This window comes from Gigantopelta aegis, chromosome 3 (assembly GCF_016097555.1).
Source record: "Gigantopelta aegis isolate Gae_Host chromosome 3, Gae_host_genome, whole genome shotgun sequence".
NCBI lineage: Eukaryota > Metazoa > Mollusca > Gastropoda > Neomphalida > Peltospiridae > Gigantopelta > Gigantopelta aegis.
The window spans coordinates 62322610-62345581 of record NC_054701.1 but is presented as its reverse complement, the minus strand read 5'-3'; the positions used below and the strand labels follow the sequence as shown (position 1 = coordinate 62345581).

Sequence of the window (22972 nt, the reverse complement as noted above, 5' to 3'; positions counted from 1 at the left end):
TATAGGTGGTTGCTTAATACAGGTAGGTGCTAAAACAGGTGTTACAGGTGGCTGTTTAATACAGGTCAGTGTATACTGTACTAGATGATTTGGAAAATAAAAATGTGGTCCCTTAGAACTGGTGGCTGTTTAATACAGGTTAATTTATACTGTATTAGATGATTTGGAAAATAAAAATCTGCTTAATATAGGTAAGTTTATACTGTACTAGATGATTTGGAAAATAAAAATGTGGTCCCTTAGCACTGGTGGCTGTTTAATACAGGTTAATTTATACTGTATTAGATGATTTGGAAAATAAAAATGTAACCTCTTAACACAGGTGGCTGCTTAATACAGGTCAGTTTATACTTTATTACATGATTTGAAAATAAAAATATGGCCTCTTAATATACTGATTGCTTAAATACAGGTAGCTGCTACAGCAGGTTTGACAGTAATTCTAGGGTTTAAGCTGGATGTCGTAAATTAGAAGCAATTTGGCAAATTTGTTCGAAAAACCTGTAGCCAAATTCAAGTAACATTTAGCTAAATAAAAATATTTGATTAATATAACTATACACATAAAAATGACACATTGTCGAGTTAGCTTTTTTTGTGAACAGTAATGACATATGAAGTGTCTAGAGGAAGAACCTATGATGTCCACTTTAGACATATTTGTCGATTATCAAAGCTCTAACTCATATTTAGAGTATGTACTTTTTGACTGCAAACTACTCCAGTAATATAACATGCTCATTTATATGGCATAAGTGTATTTAAATTGCATATAATAGAAAACGTCACACAATGTATATATCAGTGACTTTACGTTAAAATAGGTCACACGGGTGAACTTTCAACATGTAATAGTTATACACATTACTTTAGCTCAAGTTAATTGTTGTACCACTATATTGGATCAATAAACAGAAAGTAGTAAAGGATGAAATTAAAATAATGTGGAGTCAAAAACATAAAATACATTGGAATAACTTGTGATGTCCAAACATCAGAGAGTCATTGTTATCAAGGTTGTGTATGTAAAGGTCGCAGTAACAATGAAATTTTTAAAAACCTACAATTATGGTAGGCCATTTAAGGGGCGTTCTCATTACGTGATTAGTCGTACCAATTTGTCGCATGTGATCAAATCGTACAGTGAGAACACCCAAATCGAAACGACTTTAGCCTTATATGACAAGTCGTGTTGGAATCGTACCGATTAGAACACGTCCTATTTCTCACGACAAATCATAAGCTCTCAGCCAATCAAATCACATTAAAGTACAACATGTTAGTTTTTTTACTTCCATGTTTTTTCACTTGCTTATAAACATGTCAAAATGTCCAATTTCATGGCTTAATAAAACCTGTTGCTGTTGAGATGTGGTCAATAATTGTTTTGTTACATAATGCCATCAGTAAATTGTCTAGATTATGTTTTCTTTATTTCAGTGGAAATTTGTAGGCACTTACATTTTTCGCAAAATATTTTTAAACTGATGAGCTTTGTTTGACGTCATCAAATCTTATGACGTAACGTCTTCCCACACACATGATTCGAGTCGCTACGACAAATCGTATGCGACAAGTCAGTGTGACTAATCGCATCGTGAGAACGCTGCTTAAGGGCTGTGGGTAAAACCCACTTGCTGGACTATAAATGTTTCACAATTTCATTACAGTAGAGTTTAAAATTTAAAATTCAGTTATCTCAAAATATCCAGTGTGACATCGTAGGTTATTCCCATGGACCCTTCATATATTCTCCAAGTTTAGCATTTCAATTTTGGCGATTTAGCAAATGACAGCTTAAAACCTGTAATTCTATTGAGTGGTTTGTTAAAATATGTTAAATGTTTTAGGGAACTGACTTTTCATGGAACAAATCTTATTGTAATTATTATTGTCTCGCCATTACAAAGTTAATAGGAGACATATAGGTATTACTTTACTGACAGCGGTGGTGTCAACTTTTGCATTAAAGTTTAACGTTAAAAGTTTGCGTTTAGATCATTTTTTCACCAACTATAAGTCCTAAGTCAATGAAACTTGGTTTATAGTTTCTCCTAAGGATGTTCATCAGAGTTACCCAAAAAGGTTTATGGTAGCCGAGACTTTTAATTCTGTGGAATTCTTGTTCTAGTTAAATGTTAATTATTAGCATTATTACACATACTATTACATCAGTGTTTTTTTCATTCCAGACACTGAAGTACTGGAGAAGCAGATTCTTTGTTCTTCCATGCAATAATCCAGCTACCAAGAAGATCACCGATGGTAGCTCGCGGTGAGTTTTGTTATTACTGTTGACACAGCACACTGTGAAACCCTGCAAATTAACTACATTTTTCACTTAGTTTAAATTATGTGCACCATGTCAAACATGGCTACTGGTTGGTTCAAAAGGAAAACTTTTATTTTGTTGCACTTTTCAGTCTTTATGTGGATAGGTGAGTGATCCCTCTCCCTCCCTCCACACTCTCCTAGAACATTTTAGTAGAGTTGCAAATTAATCGCCTTCAGTAAAAAAAGTAATACATTTTACTTGAAACTTCCAACAGCTAATGATTAAGAAATCAGTGTGCTCTAGTGGTGCTCTAATTTTATTTTGATGAAAAAATTCAGATTTTGTTTTATCCAATGATATTTTTATCTCTACATCATGAAATATTGCTTAAACTGCATTATTGTTTTAAAGAGGCAAACCTTTTGTGGTTCTCCTATGTACTAAAAGTAGGTCAAAGTGACCTACATTTCATAAAGAATAAACATGGTATTAACACCAAGATATTTTGAGTGTCTTCATTATTGTTTATGTTTTGTTTTCAAGCTGTGATATATATGAGGAAAAAAGTCCATCTGAACTGAACACAATGATCAATGGGTTTGTGAAGATGGTTGAAATCTTGAATAAACTGAAGAGGTCACAGACTCGGAGGTCAAAGGTTAGTTACCCTAAATATTTATTTTAATAATTTACTAAGTATTGGTCCATTGTGAGTCTAGATCTGTACAGAGCTGAAATCCCTGGACTGTTAAACAATCAGATATAACTCGATAGGGAAGCACTTGCTTCAAATTCAAAATATAATGGGATCAACCCACACCAACTACCCATGGAAATTTAGTTTGTTGACTTTGTATGTACAAAAAATCAGAGCTCCCTGGATGATATATCAAAATGCCATGTTATATGACAGGTCTGGCTCTGGGTTAGCAGAAAGGTTCAAAAATAGTAGAAGCCCAATTATTTTCCGACAAACTAATTTATTTCATGAAATTATTTCGCCAAAGTAAAATAAAATTCTCCAGTTGTTAATTTGCAATTGGCAAATTTGGCGAGTGACAGAGCTAGCCCTGTGTGATATTCTTTCTCAAAAAAACCTATAGCATTTGTAATATCTGTGGACTTGTTCACATTTTATTGACCATTTAGCACAAATAAACAAAAGTTTAACTTCTGAGGGCCGAATTTACGAAGCCTGTTTTTCTTTAACGCAGGTGTTGTAAATTTATGTAGTTACACGTGTGTACAAGACATAAACAGGTGTTGTAAATGTATGTAGTTACACGTGTGTACAAGACATAAACAGGTGTTGTAAATGTATGTAGTTACACGTGTGTACAAGACATAAACAGGTGTTGTAAATGTATGTAGTTACACGTGTGTACAAGACATAAACAGGTGTTGTAAATGTATGTAGTTACACGTGTGTACAAGACATAAACAGGTTTTGCAAATTTGGCCCTGAATATTTCCAAATGTTTAAAGCATTTCTTATTATTTCTTAGTTTAAACAATATTTCTATCATCTTAGCTTATAAAATATCTGTATCTGTGGAATGTAGTTAGATGCCTTAATATAGGCTTTTACCTGTTGATGAATGCTTATATTGCTTATTTTGTATTTGACAGTAAATACTGTCTGAACCAAATAATCATGGGCCCAATTTATGAAGCTTGTTTTACTTAAATGTGGGTTTTAACCATTGTAAATATAGTAAAGTACACTTATAGCGGTCATGCTTAGAACGAACTACCGCATAGAACGAACTGATCGTAAAGTCCCGTTTTATCTCTCTATACATTAATAACAATGCAAATGTGTACAACGAACTACTGCTAAAATGAACTAACTACCATGGTCCCTTCTGGTTCATTATAAAAGTACTTTACTGTACATGTGTTTAGGGCACAAATAGGCTTTGTAAATTTGAACCCATATATTTAACCTCATAAGTAGTCAAAAGGTTTTTAAAATTCTTCCTTGATGCAGCCATAATCTTTGAAATCCTTCCATAATATCCATGAATGTTCTTAAATCAATACATACTTTTAAAACTGTTGCAAAGAAAAATTTAATAATTTAAAAAAACAACCCAGACAGACATTTAACAAATATTTCCACCTTGCTAATAAATTGTTTCATCTTGGATTCAGGTTGTGCCTCAACCAGACTCACCAGCTTCCACCAACACTGACAGTAGCCCGGGAAAACCCACTGAACAAGAGAGGTGGGTGTTACTTTGTTTGGGGATTTAAAACAAGGGCAGTTCCTAAATTAATAACATTGGAAGGGGTGGGAAGCAAATTGTTTGTAAATATTCACCATCTACAAAATTAAATTTATGGAAGCATATTTATCATTAAAAAAATAACAATTTTAATACCTCCCATCACCCCCATGTTATAATTTTTGGAACTGCCCTAAAAGAAATACTTAGTAGTTAAAGACAATGCACACCAAAGATACAGTACAGATTTTGTTATATTTTAAATTAATATTTAGTAATCAAACTTTTTTTTTAATAATGGTATGTCAGTTATCTCTTGTATTATGATGATTATACCAATTGAAACCATTATAAAGTTTTTTAACTTTCAAACAAAATGTTGAAATAATTGAGGATATGAACTAAATTAGTTTTTTGCCTATCTGTTTAGGCTATTTTAATGGTTTTCTAGAAAATAGGCAGTATTCATGTGGAAGTTTCCTGAAAGAATGTAAGGGAAAAGCTAAATGTTTAACAAAATATAGTTACATTTCTCAGTTTTGTCTCTGGTTATTTATTGCATTTGTTAATACTAAGTGGGTTATTTTCAGCCAAAAGGAAAAAGAAGATCGACTTTCTATGAGCTCAACTTCCAGTAAACTGATAGAGGCACTTCTTGATGATAAGTACGTCCTTAATGCAATTTACAAAATATCTCTGAAATAAATGTGAAATTAACAAACATTCAGACATGTATAATTTTCTAGGCTATTTCAGGGTTCCTTTGGGACAAGGGATTTCGGTACATAGCCTGGTAATAACTATATGGACTTAAGAAGGTTTTACATTATAAGGACCATGCATCTGTTGTTGTGACAGGATGTAGCCCAGTGGTAAAGCATTCGCTTGATCGGTTTAGGATCGATCCCCGTCGGTGGACCCATTGGGCTATTTCTCATTCCAGTCAGTGCTCCACAACTGGTGTAACAAAGGCCGTGGTGTGTACTATCCTGTATGTGGGATGGTGCATATAAAAGATCCCTTGTTGCTAATCGAAAAGAGTAGCCCATGAATATCTGTGTTGTCCGTAACCATATGTTTGATGCCATATAACCGTAAATAAAATGTGTTGAGTGCATCGTTAAATAAAACATTTCCTTCTTCTATTGTTGTGTTCACTGGGATAGACCCTACAAATTGCCAGTTTTACCTTTAATCCCTATTCAGTATCTTTTTCTCAGGAAGACAAATGCAAACTTCAGCATATTTACATCAATTCCATCATCTGAACTGGAGAAAAAATTATACTTAATATTCTTCATTAATCAATTATGAATTTTTATAATTGATAAATCACATTGCAAGAACCCAGCCAATCAAATTTTAATAATCAGACAATGGAACATCATCAGTCTTTTCTGTTCTATTTGTGGGAAAGTGCATTAAAAACACTTTTTTCAGTTTATGTTATTATTAATGTAATGATGATGATTCTACGGGAAAATCTCAATTATTTTTTATTATAAGTTTTCAGATTTAATTGAATATTAGCAAATTTATGTTTATATATTTAAATAAAAAAACACTTGGTTTATTTTCATACAGGGATGGTCTTTTCTTCCTGCCAAAGCAGACTGGTCTTCCTCAGAACTGTTTCATATCGGAGGAGGCCGTGTCGTGGTGTCAGCAGTTTGTGCACGGGGTCACCACCATTGATCACGCTGTCACTCTGATGCAGGTTAGTTTTCTTTTAAACCTAGACCTTTCCTAACACCTATTAGATAACTTTCATTCCTTTCTAAGCATAGATCATCCTATGGACTCTAGGGGGTGGGACGTAGCTCAGTGATACAGCGCTCGCCTGATGAGCGATTGATCTAGGATCGATTCCCGTCGGTGGGCCCATTGGGCTATTTCTCGCTCCAGCCAGTGCACCACGACTGGTATATCAAAGACCATGGTTTGTGTTATCCTGTCTGTGGGATTGTGCATATAAAAGATCCCTTGCTGCTAATCGGAAAAAGTAGCCCATGTAGTGGCGACAGCGGGTTTCCTCTCTCTATATCTGTGTGGTCCTTAACCATATGTCCGACGTCATATAACTGTAAATAAAATGTGTTGAGTGCGTCTTTAAATAAAACATTTCCTTCCTTCCTTCCTTCCTATGGACACTGTGCTCCTTCATTGCTATGTCATCAAAATTGCATATAAAAGATACATTGCTGCTTTATCAGTAGAGCGGGATGTAGCCTAGTGGTAAATCGCTCGCTTAATTGCGGTCGGTCTGGGATCAATCCCCATCAGTGGTTCCATTAGGCTATTTCTCGTTCCTGCCAGTGCACCACGACTGATATATCAAAGGCCGTGGTATGTACTATCCTGTCTGTGGGATGGTGCATATAAAAGATCCCTTGCCACTATTGGGAAAAATGTAGTGGGTTTCCTCTCTAAGACTATATGTCAAAATAACCAAATGTTTGACATTCAATAGCCGATGATTAATAAATCAATTTGACATTTGACATTCAATAGCTGATGATTAATAAATCAATGTGCTCTAGTGGTATCGTTAAACAAAACAAACTTTACTTTTTTTAAACATAGATCATCCTATGGACTTTGTGCCCAGTGCCCCTTCATGGGAATGTCATCAAAATTGCATATAAAAGATACAATATAAAAGCTTGTATTTCAGAGACTGATGGATGACAAGCTGGTGTACCATTCCTCTGGCAATGACAAGCACAAGTTCATCTATGGTTTCTACATCTACTGCATACCGCCCTCTAAAGGCAAACCTGGTAAAACATAATATAATTTTTTTTTTTTTTTTCTAAGGGTGGGACATAGCCCAGTGGTAATGCGTTCGCTTGATGTGTGGTCGGTCTGGGATCGATCCCCGTCAGTGGGCCCATTGGGCTATTTCTCGCTCCAGCCAGTGCACCACGACTGGTATATCAAAGGCCGTGGTATGTGCTATCCTGTCTGGGATGGTGCATATAAAAGGTTCATTGCTGCTAATCGAAAAGAGTAGCTCATGAAGTGGCGACAGTGGGTTTCCTCTCTCAATATCTGTGTGATTCTTAAAGGAGACCGGACACCAAACCATATATACGGTGTAATGAATTGTTTGCCATCATAAACCACAACACGTAACTACCGCGCTCCCCTTATTGACTAAGTTAAGCGTGCCAGTCTTGGTTGGGTTTTTTTTTTCGCTGATCTCCGATGTTTGCCGGAAACTGTCGACAATTGATGAGCTAGACCCGTGACGTCATCGATGAGAGGAAAACTGAAGAAACTACCAAGCAGCATGGACGAACTTAGCGATTCGAGTGACGAAGAATTGTGTCCAGCTTGTGCTAATGGCATCAAACTGTATCAGTTTGAACCACTTATCCTTCAACGATAATTCGGATGAATCAACTGCCGACGAAGACAAGGAAACCACACGGTCATAGACTAGCATACAAGCATTTTTTTAAACATAATTTTTTATGACATTTTTAATGCAAACTGAAGCAAATGGACATAATTAGAAGAAAAGCACACAAAATTTAATAATATTTCATCATAAATCTTGTTCAGCATAGATGTAAATATGACACATCAGTATTCCATAGGCCGATTTCGCAAATTTGCAAAAAGCGTCCCCTCCTCACCAAAGCAAGATATAATAATTTAACAAAAAACTTTGTTCTCTTAACTAGTTACCCTCCAAGTTTTAATGTGTTTGGTTAAACCGTGTATTTTTAATTATTAAAAAAATGTGTTAGCAGTCTACCGAAACTGTCCACAGCCGGGTACAGAAACACAGAAATGTTGGAAAATATTATACTGTTGCCACATACTGACAATCACTTTACAACTAATATGTCTTATCGACAATATTATTATGTAGTCTTTGCATTTATTAATATAAAATACAACAGACCCGTAGGAACTGGGGAGGGGCGGGCCTATGGGCTTGTTCTCCATCACACACTCTAGGATGAAAATGTATGTTTTAAGTTTTCACTACTTTGCATAAATAAAGATGATATAAAGATAAAAATCTAGTTTGTATCCCTCACTAGAGACTGTACCCCCCCCCCCCCCCCCCCCCCCCCCACACACACACACACACTTCAAATATCGTTCCTACAGGCCTATACAAATGTAGATAATATGTAGAGGGTGAGGTTAGGAGCCAGTTCCTTTTATCTTTAGGATTTTGTAATCATGATTTCAAACCAACTGTTTCAGGTAGTTTGCTCCACATACTGACATAAAACACATTTGTTATGTATTGGAATAAAATAAAAATAATTACAATATATCCAGTGTTATTTTCTTTAATCATTCATGGAGGAAGAAGGAAGTCCTGATGAAAATATATTACAGGTAAAACATATTACAGGTAAAACAAAATAATATATGATGCTTATTCCATGTGGTAACTATTGTTAATTTTGCTTTAAATTGCTAGATGCCGAAAGTGATTAATTATATTATTTTATGGTAACAGTCGAAAATTAGACGACCAATTGTTTCAACCTCTGCCAAAGGTACCAGGTTTTCTGCCAGAAAATAAGTTGAGGGTATGTAATAAAACAGGGCCGTAGGAACTGGGGGGGGGGGGGGGGGGGGGGGGGGGGGGGCGGGTGCCCCCTACTTGTGAGCTTTTCTTTATCACATTAATTTTTGCCATTGTAACCAAACTGATGTAGAGTTTATACCCGGTCCGTCAGTGCCCCCCCAAGTCGTTCCTACGGGCCTGTAAAAATTAAATATATTCAAAGGAGTATATTGGGTGGTTATAGGTTTGATTTTTTTTTTTTTTTTATTGAACATTTTATTTCATGCACTTTTATAAATTTTAAACAGCAATTATGTTACTATAATCTATTGAAAAAATAAAACATTATATATATATATATATATACATTAATTTCTGAGATTTTTTAGTACATACATGTAAGTTTACCCTCTGCACCCTCTGGCAGAAACCCAGGGTAGGTATTAAAGTAATTATTTGGTGTAGAGTATTTTTAATATGACATACAGAAAGCATTGAAAAGACCACTTTTATTATGCTTTAATAATCGACATTAGCTTTAAAACTAATTAACCATCATTCCTTCTGGCCACAGTACATATGTTGTTCCTGCCAAAGTGTTGGCATTTTAATTTTAATGACAACATACTGAACTGACTATAAACATTGTTAAATAACGTAATAATTCACTTTTTGAAGGTGTTTTGTTATGAGGTTAACAAACCAACTAGATAAAGAGATGTTAGTATGGAGTCGTTATGGGCTGTCGGTGAAAATTAATTATTTAATTATAGGTAAATAAATGTGGTTTAAATATTCGTATGTGAACAAATTGCAATACCTATTTTTAATGTATATCTTAAGTACACACTTGTTTTAATTTTCACATTGTAAATGTACCATAACCTGCTGTATTTAGTTGGTGTAAAGCCCGTTCGACGACAATAATGCGTCCATGTTTTAAAACAACTTTCGTTTTTTTGGAAATCGAAACCATGATGTTGGCCGTGTCTTGGGATGCATTGTTGTTACTGTTGCAGTTAAACACTGCGCAGTTAACCATCATATAATTACGTCGACAGTATATACTAACACTAATTATCTTGTAAATTAAATTTCCGATAAACCTGGAGACTAAAAAAAAAAAAGACGACTAAAAGGCACAACCAAAGAATCAACACGTGTACCGGTATTGCTTGGTAACTCTCACCAATGACGTATTGCCTCGCTTTCGTTCAGATCTATGCATAATCCCGCCCACTTTTGTTTTTACCCCAAACCTAAGACGCGCAGCTGACCGATGCCTCGCAGCGAGCCGGGCGTTAGAGTAATGCGGCCTTTGACGCTAGCTTAATCCATTACACACTACATGTCTTTTAGTGTCCGGTCTCCTTTAACCATATATTCAATGCCATATAACCATAAATAAAATGTGTTGAGTGCATCGTTTAATAAAACATTTCCTTTATAAAACATTTTAGTGAGTTGGTTGACAGCAAACAATATTTAATTGTGAAGTTGATCTAACTGAATTTTTTCTTCAGTTTGAAATTCAAATTATGAAATAATTTTTCCTCTCATTCATCATCTTTACGGTGGATGGCATTTGAAGGATAAGGAGTTCAGAGTGTGAATGAAGCTTCTTTTGGTGATTTTGTTTTCATTTTTGATGTCTCAATAAGTGCTAAATGCATTCTCCCCACCTCATAACCATGGACCAGTCCAAATATCCCAACAACCAGTAAAATAGCTCTGATCTTCTCTACTGAACGAGCTGGCGAAAGTCAGCACCTGCGCCCACGACAGGCGTGCACTACAACAGCTTGCTCTAAATGTGCATGTTAATACCTATCTACCTGTAGTAGTGTTGGTATAAAGTGCTCCTACTGGCAGTAGCTAGTGGGAATTTCCCTATTAGCTCAGTTAGTAGAGCGCTGGACTCTCGCACTGAGAGTCTGTGGTTCGAAACCCCTCAGTGGAAATTGATTTTTCTGTTACATACCTACCTACCCTATTGTGTCTAAGGTACAGCATCCACTTCCAGTCAAGTAACTACCTCTTTCTGCTTTCCAGCAGAATAAGTTAACTTCATTTTGCAGTTCTTTGCTGTTAAAAATGTTAATACTGGCCATACCACATACTTGATTATGACAGAAACAAATCCTTTTAAACATTAAAATTCTGAATAGGCCCTTGAAGGCTTGGAGATCCCTCTAAGCTCCCTTATCTGGGGCTGCTTGTGTTTTTTTTCACTGTACATGCTCCACATCAAACAAACAGCCTGCATTTTACTTTTAATCCTGTTTTTTCATGTTATTATCATTTTATTTTTGAAGCTGTGTTTTCTCTTGCTTCCTGGAGTGCACCTCATAGCTGTTCAAATCATGAATATAAAACCCAAGAGTCCATGCTTATAAGACTTTAGAGTATATACTTTAAATCTTTTATAACATATGCATGCAATTTGTATAGCTTTGCCATGATATTAACTCTCAGACTCCATTAGAGTCTTGGGACAGGATGTAGCCCAGTGGTAAAGCACTCGCTTCATGTGCGGTCGGTTTGGGATCGATCCCTGTCAGTGGGCCCATTGGGCTATTTCTCGCTCCAGCCAGTGCACCATGACTGGTACGTCAAAGGCCGTGGTATGTGCTATCCTATTGATGGGATGGTGCATATAAAAGATTCCTTGCTGCTAATCGAAAAGAGTAGCCCATGGAGTGGCGATAGCGGGTTTCTTCCCTTAATATCTGTGTGATCCTTAACCATGTGTCCGATGCCATATAACCATAAACGAAATGTGTTGAGTGCGTCGTTAAATAAAACATTTCCATTAGAGTCTTGAATCTAGTCTCTAAAACCTTTATAAGCACAGGGCCGAACTTTTCTTTTGGAGGGGAATGAGCACAACCCCATCCTAGCATGCCCTTGAAACACAACACCTTACATCTGAATAAACCACACTTGCCCACTAACATACATTATTTTTGACAACTATGATATTCCCCTTCTTGACATTTTGAGGATCACAATTTTTCACTGTTCTGGGTTTTGAAGTCTTGATTTTTAATATTTAAAACAAAACATACCAGTGTGTTTACTGTTTCAGAGACGCTGAATCTTCCATACCCGAACTGTCACTACAACATGCTGTTCCAGAATGAGGTGATGGAGGTAACCTGTGTGCCCACGTCAGACGCAGATGAGGAGCAGACGGCGGAAGGTTCTGGAAAATTCTTTCTTCCCGACACGACCCAGCAGGAATCGGATTCCTCACACTCAGCGAATGTAACCATTGAAGACTGGCGGGTCCAGACTGGGATGGTGAAACAAGGATGGGGACAGCAGCTTGGTACACACAATATATTCACTTTCTCTTTGTTGGAATTATAATCTAGCTCTTTCGGCAGACACTCGCCTGAGGTCCTTTTGATCATGAGATCAAATCCCCTTGGTGGACCCATTCTCTGATTTAAAAATATTTTTTTTACTGTATGAACCAGTGGTCCATGACAAATGGTTGTAAATAACAGTTCATCATTTCACTCATGCAAGATAAACTGTAATATTGTCTCATAAGTCATTGAGTGTTCTTCAAATATTCCACACATTTTATCATCATCAAAGGTCACACTTAGAAATAGGGTCTCCATGAGTACTCGAGTACTCGGGCATGTTCACAAGACTCGAGTACCCACGCAAGAAAGAGCTCTCTCTCTCATTTAATTATATTTCTTTTACATCATTTTGCCATATGCTTGCTGACAGTTACATTACAGGGGCTACGAGACATGCAGGGAAAACAAAAGTCAAATGTGTGGAATGACATGTATTACAATGGTATGATTTGGCATCCATGTTTGGTGCTGGAATTAAAATTCGTAATGCTATTTTACTTTATTCCTTAGTCTCATTATCTAGGTTTGACCCTCAAATACTCAAGTTCAGTATTTTGGACTCTTGGAGGCTGTACTTAGAAATGATCATTGTCTATGTGTCTGTTCTTTTGTTAGAATTAAGTTATCTCATTGTCAGTAGGTCTGGCATCAGAATTATTAATGATTTCCACAGGCTTTATCATCATTGCAGGTCATTTTATAGATGTAGTTAGGGTTGTTCCAAAATTTGGGTTGGGGGTTAGGTGGGAGACACTGTAATTATTCTTTTATGCCCTGTGGGCCTGCTACATTTGTTTTTTATGCATACATGATAAATTTACATCATTTTCAATTTTTTTGTGGGTGATGGGTATTTAAAAACAAATTGTTCCCTGCTCCTCTCTCCCCCTCCCCCACCTAGTAATCCATTCTGGAACAACCCTTATGTGATGATCAAACTGGGCTGTACAACATTCCAATCAGTGCCAAGAGCTAGATTATTAGATTCAGTGTATTACAAAACATAGCAGAAGACTTGTTTTCCATATCAAGGCAGTTGATCATTAACTTATTTTGGCTATCAATCAATCAACCATTTGACTCATGCTTATGTCAACCGAAGGTTCAAGCACAACTGTCTTGGGCACATTCTTCAAGATTCCTCGATGGATATGTCCAAGTCTGGGCTATGGCCCATCATTTTATCTCATTCAGGACCTAAACAATCCAGGGGGAGAGATTGTCCATGAGGGAAAAAACATGAATCTGAGTACAGTAATATAGCGTCTTCTCCAGCTGGTCAAAAATGAAATTTTGAAGGAGATGGGATATGGCTCAATCAGAAAACTCTCACCTGAGATGCTTTGGTTATAGTATCGAATCCCCTCGGAGGACTATTTTCAACATTACCTGTCCTCAAACAAGTGCACTGCCCCCCCCCCCCCCCCCACCCCCCCACCCATGGCTAGTAGTCTGGTCCGAACATCCCAAAAGCCAATGGGATGGCCTAAATTCTTCTACTGTATGCTCCCTCTAGTTCCGGTCATGTGACTAATTTCCTTTTTTTTTCTAAAAATTATCTGATTGGGCTTTTTTTCACCATTTCAACTAGTATTCAACAACTGGTGTATCAAATGCATTGGTATGTGCTGCCCTGTACACTGAATATTTTGGCTAGGTACAGCCCAGTGATTACATCGAAACCAAGAGTAGTTTAATGCTTTTATATTGAAACCGATACTGTGATGGATGAATTGGTGTTCATGATTTGTTGTTGTATGTTTTTGATAATAAATTATTTTCAGGCAAAATAATTCTCTGGGCAAAGAAAGGTGAGTTTAAAAAACAACATCACCTAAAACCCACCAGATGTTATTTCAAGCATGCAGTCATTTACAGTATAATATTGATTTTATGGGGTCAGTACTGTTGCTAGTGCACCTTTAACCTACATTGTTTACACTTTTAAACTAAATCTGATGTTTATAAATTACACCTGTTAGAAAGACACAAAGCAGAGTTTACCATTATTTCTGTTTTAATTACTTACAACTTCTGTGTTTTCTACACTTTACATATAACAAGTAAACTCTGGCAATTTATTTCTATTAATATTTTTTACTTTAAATTTATTAATATATTTGCAAGAAATATTTATGCAGTTTAGATTGTTTAATTGATGAGTCTGGGTACAATACTAAACAGATTTTTATGGATTTCCATTTAATTTCTTATATTTAAATTATCATTAAAGGATTTACATTTGAATCTGTAATTCTTACATATTTAGTGCAATAAAATAATGGCTTTCTCAGTAGCCATGTATCAGGCATCCATGTTTATTATTTTATTTTTGCCACCAAAATTTACAAAATATTTGGACTAATTAATATCATCTGCTTTTAATTAAAAAAAACCCCAACTTGTATAAATCATACTACATGTATACAATGAGAGAACTTCATATGGTAATATCTTATTCCTCGCAAAAGTGCATTAATTTTTAATGTTAAAAGTTTAAATACTATTTTTCATTGAACATTTTTATACGAGATGTATGAAAACCTTTCTTATATCTTATTTCAGCTTGCTTGACATGGTTTTAGTTGGGGTGGGAGAGAAGGGATACACAGTAGTTTTCACAACACTCATCGTCTATGCTTTTAGTAAATTGTACCGTACAATTACTTTGTATATAAAAGATAGCAATGTGTATAATTTCTGGCTTATAGAGCACAGTGGTCTTCAGATTGACATATTAATAATTTAGTCTTAAGCTTAATAAATACACTGTAACTGTATATTAATTTTGTGGAATACAATGTGTACATTGTAGATAGGCAAGTTTTTTTTTTTCTTATTATCTGAAATCAACACATAATCATCATCAGTTTGATAATTATTAATATAAAGCCCATTGTGACATTAATAGTAACACAAGCTGCTTAATGTGTATACTATGTGATCTAGTATTGTTATATAAATGGCCAACTTTTCTGATTGCAGCTCAGATGATGTGTTCTGAATGCTACATATAATATGTTTATCTTTGTCTTTTCCACATCAATTTTAAACTTTGGAATAAATCCAAAACCATGTTATTCTTGTAAGATATTTTTACCATTCTCGAGTAGCAAATGCTGCTTGCTTTAGTTTCGTCAGGACACCAGCTTATCTTACATCTTTCTTTTCTTCTTTGTTTTTGGCTAAAAATCTATATTTTGTGTTTAACTTAGTAAACAGTATTAATTTTATTTGAGAATCTATAGAGGACTCACAGCTTAAACAAGTGATGTCAAATTGGCTGCAACGAATTAGCTATATTTGCTTTGCCTTCAGTTAACTTGAGTGCTCTGTAACATGCTAGGCGGACACTGCCAACTCATTTTCTGTTTTTCCTCATCTGATCTGTCTCTGATGGACTCATCTAGTTACCAACAGTCGAATTGTTTAGTATCCATGAAATCACTTATTTTCTAACATATACAGAGGATAATAAACGAGTTACATATACAGAGAATAATAAACGAGTTACCAGTTATTATCAAATTTATGTCCCAAATTAATTAATTTTTACGAGGGAAATAAATTTGATAATAACTGGTACCAAGTTTGTTATTCTATTTATTACCCCAGCTAATTTGTTTTCTAAAAGCCTTTATTTTTTATATACATACTCATACATGTAGGCCTATATAGAAACAACGTAAACCACTTTACACACTGTTCTGAGTATTGCTTTAAATTTAAGTTACTTTGCACTGATAATTGTCAAAAAACTAAATCCTATATATTCTTCTGTATAATGAAATGTATTAAACTAACATTTTATGACAAGTTTAACACTAAATAACAGAAAACTGTCACTTTACATCTCCTTACAATAATGCTAAACTGGGTACATGATGTTGCTATTGAAATTTTGTTTGTTTGAACATTATTAATACACCTGGATGTGTTTGAAGAAAATCTTGTAATTAAACATATCGGCAAGATAAATTTGTTTCAGAAGCATCACGAGGGGTTTATGGATTTTTATACCGTCTGTATGCTCTTATACCACAGAGGCTATAAAACCCATAAACCCCTCGTGATGCTTCTACAAAGTGTAATACTAATATAATATAAAGAGTAAGTTTATTATTCTTCCCTTTGTTAAATTTTCATTCATTAATTTTTTCTGCTGAGAGGTTGTTAAATTTTCATTCATTAATTTTTTGTGCTGAGGGGTTGTTAAATTTTCATTCATTAATTTTTTGTGCTGAGGTTGTTAAATTTTCATTCATTCATTTTTTGTGCTGAGGGGTTGTTAAATTTTCATTCATTAATTTTTTGTGCTGAGAGGTTGTTAAATTTTCATTCATTAATTTTTTGTGCTTAGGGGTTGTTAAATTTTCATTCATTAATTTTTTGTTAAGGGGTTGTTAAATTTTCATTCATTAATTTTTTGTGCTGAGGGGTTGTTAAATTTTCATTCATTCATTCGTTGTGCTGAGGGGTTGTTAAATTTTCATTCATTCATTGAAATGTATTATTGAGACTGTTTTTCTTTTATTCTTTCTATGCCAGAGTGTATATAAAAGATCCCATGATGCAAATGGAAAACTGGTTTCCTGACTATATGTCACTATTGTCAAATGTTTGACATGCAGTAGCCGATTTAATGAATAATAAGTCAATATGCTCTAGTGGTGTCATTGAGCAAAATAAATGTACATGTAACTTACAAATTTATAATAATTCCAAATAAAAAATACAAATTAATTAAATTTGGGCATTAAATGTACGTACAAATTATGGAATATTGTAACATATATTTTACTAAAAAGAGTGTTTTAAATGATTACAATTATATATTAATTACTATTTCTCCTTGATATCATTGGCTGTATATCTGATGTGTTTCTGGTCATCTAATGTTTACAGAAAGAAAGAAATGTTTGATTTAACGACGCACTCAACACATTTTATTTACGGTTATATGGCGTCACACATATGGTTAAGGACCACACAGATTTTGAGAGGAAACCCGCTGTCGCCACTACATGGGCTACTCTTCCGATTAACAGCAAGGGATCTTTTATTTGCACTTCCCACAGGCAGGATAGCACAAACCATGGCCTTTGTTGAACCAGTTATGGATCACTGGTCGGTGCAAGTGGATTACACCTACCCACTGAGCCTTGTGGAGCACTCACTCAGGGTTTGAAGTTGGTATCTGGATTAAAAATCCCATGCCTCGACTGGGATCCGAACCCAGTACCTACCAGTCTGTAGACCGATGGTATGCCATGACGCCGGTTCTAATGTTTACAGTGTCCTATATTTTTAATGAGTCCAAAATCATTGGGAAACAAATTGGATGTAGAAACATCAATATTCTATTCAGCAAAAAAAATAGCATAAATATTTTTATTAATTAAAATGTTACCTAAAATATCAGGTACAACCCTTTAAACATGTGCCATAAATTTCTTTAGTGCAAACTTAAAGGATGTCTGTAGAGTGGAATTTATATATCATATTCCCTAATACTGTTGTTTGTGTAACAAAGGCCATGGTATGTACTATCGCCTGTGGGATGGTGCCTATAAAAGATCCCTTGCTGCTAATTGAAAAGAGTGGTGACAGCGGGTTTCCTCTCTCAATATCTGTGTGGTCCTCAACCATATGTCTGTCGCCATATAACCGTAAATAAAATGTGTTCAGCGCGTTGTTAAATAAAACATTTCCTTCCTTCCTTCCCTAATACTGTCAGGGAACCTTTTGTTTTTAAAATCTTGATTAGCGATATTTCTAGTCAATTGAAAATTGATTAGCAACTACTGTTTAATGTCTTAAAATTGTGTAGCGATCTCTGAAACCTGTGTAGCGAATCGCTACTGAACAAAATATTCCATTTGAAAGGCTATTAATTCATTTTATATGGAGCCCACCTTTAACATGAACTTTGTTAGGTGAGAACTGATACTTAGCGTTGTAGGCCTATTGATATAGGTGATCCTCATCCAAATACTGAGCCAATTGTAGCTCAACTTCATCTGCATTAAGTCATTTTATATCTGTTTATGCATCACCGTGCAAATTGATAAGATCTAATGACCCTGTCCATACAGAGGTTCACGTTCGTTTGTTGAAACCTGGTTTCTCATTTCAGCGACACTGCTACACAAGTACGTGAATGTGGACGTGGACGCTGGGAAGAGCAAGCGTCCCGAGTGGGCGACTGCGCGTTACCACGCCTACTACAGCCCGGCGTGTGCCTTTGAGCTGCAGGTCCAGTGGATGGTCACCACGGGATGTCTGCTTGGGGATCTGGTACAAAATGGTTACACTGCTCAAGTAGAATTTAAATTAATAAGCTAATATTCAGCAATTAGGAAGATGAGTTACAATTCGGCAAGCTAAGTCAAAATTACTCAAATAGCTCCATATCTTTTCCATGAACCGTTACAAATTTTGTGCCAAATTATCTCATAACAAGTCTGCAATCTTTTATATTTTGGACTTAAACCTATGGGACATTCAAAATTCAATAGCACTACAAAATGCTACCGATCCTGGTCAGGGTGCTGGTGCTCTCTTAAACTTGCCAGCACTGGCGGTCCCTCCTACCACCCACCCCAAACCCTTTTCTGTCATGGACAGAGGAGCCGACATGGGCTGACACCTGCACCCATGACAGGTATGCGCTACAATAGTTTGCTTTGAATGTGCACATTAAGCCCTATGACCTGACCTGATCAGGAAGAAGTTTACTGACCCCTATATAACAGTGTTGACAACATCCACAAAATAGATTGTAAAATATAAACATTTGGTCAAGAAGTATTAAATTTGTTCTTTGTAATTCTATACCCAACGAAAATTTATTAAAAAGGTGGTGAAATATCACTGTTTGTCATCTATTAATGACATCATTGATTGTAGTGTGTGTGGGGTGTTTTTTTTGGAGGGTGGGGGTATACTTGTAATGGGGTTGCTAAAAAGCTATATAATTTGATTAAATACAAATGAAAATACCTCTCTTTCTTTTTCTTTTTAAAAAGTTTTAAATTTTAAAACTTTGTTTTTTGTTAAAGCCACATTTTATTTCCAATTATCAGCCCATGATGTTACTTGTGATAACTGTCTCTCCAGGTGTACACGTGGATGAGGAAAGCCGGGTCGTGCGGCTTTCACCTGCTTCCTGTTCCTGTTGACCCTTTCGCCTTACCGAACACGGAGAACTCTGACCCTCTCCGAGGCCCGATATTCGTTCCACTCAAGATCAGTAGTCTACTTGATGCAAACAATGAGATCTTCTGTGGTGAGTTCACATGCACCAATATTATATTTATTACCTACCTATGAGTGAGATCACAGTGAAATAACATTGTCATGCACTATTTTTGGTAACAAACCTGTAATATATCGGTATGGGCTAACTTGATTGGTCAACATATTGGGGTTAACATAACGTTTTCATTCATGCACATACATGTATACCTATTTTAAAGGATCAGGGCCCAGGTTTTCAAAGCCATAATACAGCAACGAAATTGTAAAACCATCTAAGCTATGACATCACTATGGTGTGTGCTATAGTCACAATATAGCATACAACAGTTTTACAATTTTGTAGTGCTAAGATAGCTCCAAAAATATGGGCCCATGGTCCTACTCCACTAAACTCTCACAACTTTTGCAGGGCTGCCAACCATTACGATTTAGGCGGAATCATTACGATTTTCCATCTCTTATTACGCCATTACGCCCGTAATCTGAAAGATTATGGCAAATCCGCGTTTTCCTGGGGTTTTTTTTTTTTTTTTTAATAACCTACCACCCCTACGAATTACATAAATTGGACTCGTCCAACTAGCCGCAAATGCGCAGGGAAGTTTTTTTTGCGCGCGCAACGCACTTCGGGATACACGTAGCTTGTGAAACGACGCCATTTTGTAAAGATGTCGAAAAAATGCGAACGATCAGAGCCATATGAACTGTGCAAAGCTCAGAAAAAGCCAAAAGTAGTACAGAAGTATAAACAGGACTACAGCAATGAGTGGCCTGTTTTGAAGGCCAGTTCTGTTAGTAATACTAGTGCATTTAGCACTTTATGTCGTGTTAATTTTTCTGTTGCCCATGGCGGGAAAAATGATTGCCAAAGGCACATCAAAACGAAGAAACACCAGGACATCGTTGAGGCCAGCGATAAAACAATTCATAAACAAATATCTGGATATTTTACACAGCAAAAGAGTTTATACGACGGGTCACAATTCACGCGAAAATTATTACTCTTTCCCGTTTTTAAATGTTGGCAGCTATGCTTTTGTTATCTTGCAGTGCAATACAAAAGACTTGCAATGATGATGTGAAGAGAGCTTTGTAAATTAGGCACAAGTACTGTTAATGTCGATACGAATTATACAAGATTTAACTTGGAATAAACTATTAAAAATATAAATTATAGCCACTTAGTCCGTATATGTTGCTGGAATGTAAGATATACATTAATGCCAAAATAAACAAATATACTTTATCAAATATTTCTGAACAAACACTAGTGACAGAAAGACTTATTCTAGTTCAGTCAACCAGCAGAAAGCTATGTTAGAAAAACTGCCTAGCAAACGTCCACTAGATGGTAATGCACCCTTTTTATTGGTTAATTGGACTTGTCGTTTAGAAGGTAGACGGCCATTGCTACCTGTTCGTTCTGTCATTCCATAATCAACGGTAGTATGTGACATCACATAATCTGGAACATTACATGCATTCCTTCTAGCGACACCGGCCTCGGTGGCGTCGTGGCAGGCCATCGGTCTACAGGCTGGTAGGTACTGGGTTCGGATCCCAGTTGAGGCATGGGATTTTTAATCCAGATACCGACTCCAAACCCTGAGCGAGTGCTCCGCAAGGCTCAATGGTTAGGTGTAAACCACTTGCACCGACCAGTGATCCATAACTGGTTCAACAAAGGCCATGGTTTGTGCTAAATTGCCTGTGGGAAGCGAAAATAAAAGATCCCATGCTGCCAATCGGAAGAGTAGCCCATGTAGTAGCGACAGCGGGTTTCCTCTCAAAATCTGTGTGGTCCTTAACCATATGTCTGACGCTTATATAACCGTAAATAAAATGTGTTGAGTGCGTCGTTAAATCAAACATTTCTTTCTTTCATTCTAGCGACATAATATATATCAGCTGTGAGCAATGAATTTTATAATAATTATAATAAAATTATATCTAGAAAACATTTCTGGCATTCGTCCTTTTGTACCGGCCTCGGCTTCGTGGTTAGGCCATTGGTCTACAGGCTGGTAGGTAATGGGTTCGGATCCCAGTCGAGGCATGGGATTTTTAATCCAGATACCGACTCCAAACCCTGAGCGAGTGCTCCGCAAAGCTCAATGGGTAGGTGTAAACCACTTGTACCGACCAGTGATCCGTAACTGGTTCAACAAAGGCCATGGTTTGTGCTGTCCTGCCTGTGGGAAGCGCAAATAAAAGATTCCTTGCTGCTAATCGGAAAGAGTAGCCCATGTAGTGGCGACAGTGGGTTTCCTCTCAAAATTTGTGTGGTCTGATGCCATATAACCGTAAATAAAATGTGTTGAGTGCGTCGTTAAATAAAACATTTCTTTCTTTCTTTCTTTCATCCTTTTGTAGATGGTTTTTCTGACACTCGTATCAAGAAAATCAATCCTTGGAACTTGCTATCTCCAACGATTTTCTTGAGACTTGTGTCAGAAAAACCTCGTGAAATAATTTTCATTGTCACTCGCTAAAGCTCATGGCAATTGAAAATTATTTCACTCGGGACATAAACATGATATGAAATGGAAGCTCGTTTAATATCCTATAAACATCATAGGATGTCTGAACTTGTTTGAAAAGGCAGAGGACAATAAACTAACAATTTCTTCAGTGGACGTATGTAACATTATTAAACATGTTATCTACACTATACAAGTTTATAGCGTTGTTCTTTCATATTTACAGATTGTGAAAAAATTCAACAAGAAAGAATACTACAACTGCAAGAAGCCATCATCAGAAGGTAACTGGACGTCTCCGCCGAATATGTGACGTGGTGTGAATAATCATATATTCAGATATCTATTTATTCATGTACTTGACCCTAAAGACTTTTATATATTTCATACCGTAAGTTCTAAATTTATAAATTTAATTCAAGAGATTTGAATATTAAATACTTAACACCCCTAATGTAAATAGTCATGTACAGTACTTGATCGTAAGATATCTGAATATTCCAGAGATAAAAGTGGGTTCCCAAACACAAATCCGGAATTTTAATATTGGTGTTTGGGTGCTAAGCTTAGCTCTAGGGTTAGAGTTGCACAATGATCTAAAATAACAGCCCCCATTCAGAATGCATGCAAAGTATCTGATGAAACCATATTGTAAGTTTTGGACAGAAAATATGAAAAATGTTTGGCAAACAGCGAAAAACCTAGAAACACTACAGACAATTAAAAATCTGAAATTCCAAATAAATCCAACTTTAATTTCTGATATTCATATACTTCACAGCCAATCTACAGATTGACACACTTGACCTTAAGAT

The 22972-nt window shown here is 36.0% G+C and overlaps 1 protein-coding gene across 3 annotated transcripts in view; it reads left to right on the top strand.

Moving 5' to 3' along the window:
* The window catches only part of LOC121368396 (GATOR complex protein Iml1-like), a 73947-nt gene that overhangs the window by 49024 nt on the left and 1951 nt on the right, over nt 1-22972 (top strand). For 2 of the 3 annotated variants that reach the window (XM_041493097.1, XM_041493095.1), the window contains 11 exons: nt 2193-2275; nt 2819-2933; nt 4430-4503; nt 5094-5168; nt 6088-6220; nt 7178-7283; nt 12129-12371; nt 14202-14228; nt 18554-18714; nt 19537-19705; nt 22384-22441. In XM_041493097.1, the coding sequence (XP_041349031.1) occupies nt 2193-2275; nt 2819-2933; nt 4430-4503; nt 5094-5168; nt 6088-6220; nt 7178-7283; nt 12129-12371; nt 14202-14228; nt 18554-18714; nt 19537-19705; nt 22384-22441 (1244 nt within the window). The remainder of the gene's footprint in view (nt 1-2192; nt 2276-2818; nt 2934-4429; nt 4504-5093; nt 5169-6087; nt 6221-7177; nt 7284-12128; nt 12372-14201; nt 14229-18553; nt 18715-19536; nt 19706-22383; nt 22442-22972) is intronic. The other variant, XM_041493096.1, reaches the window with a different exon arrangement.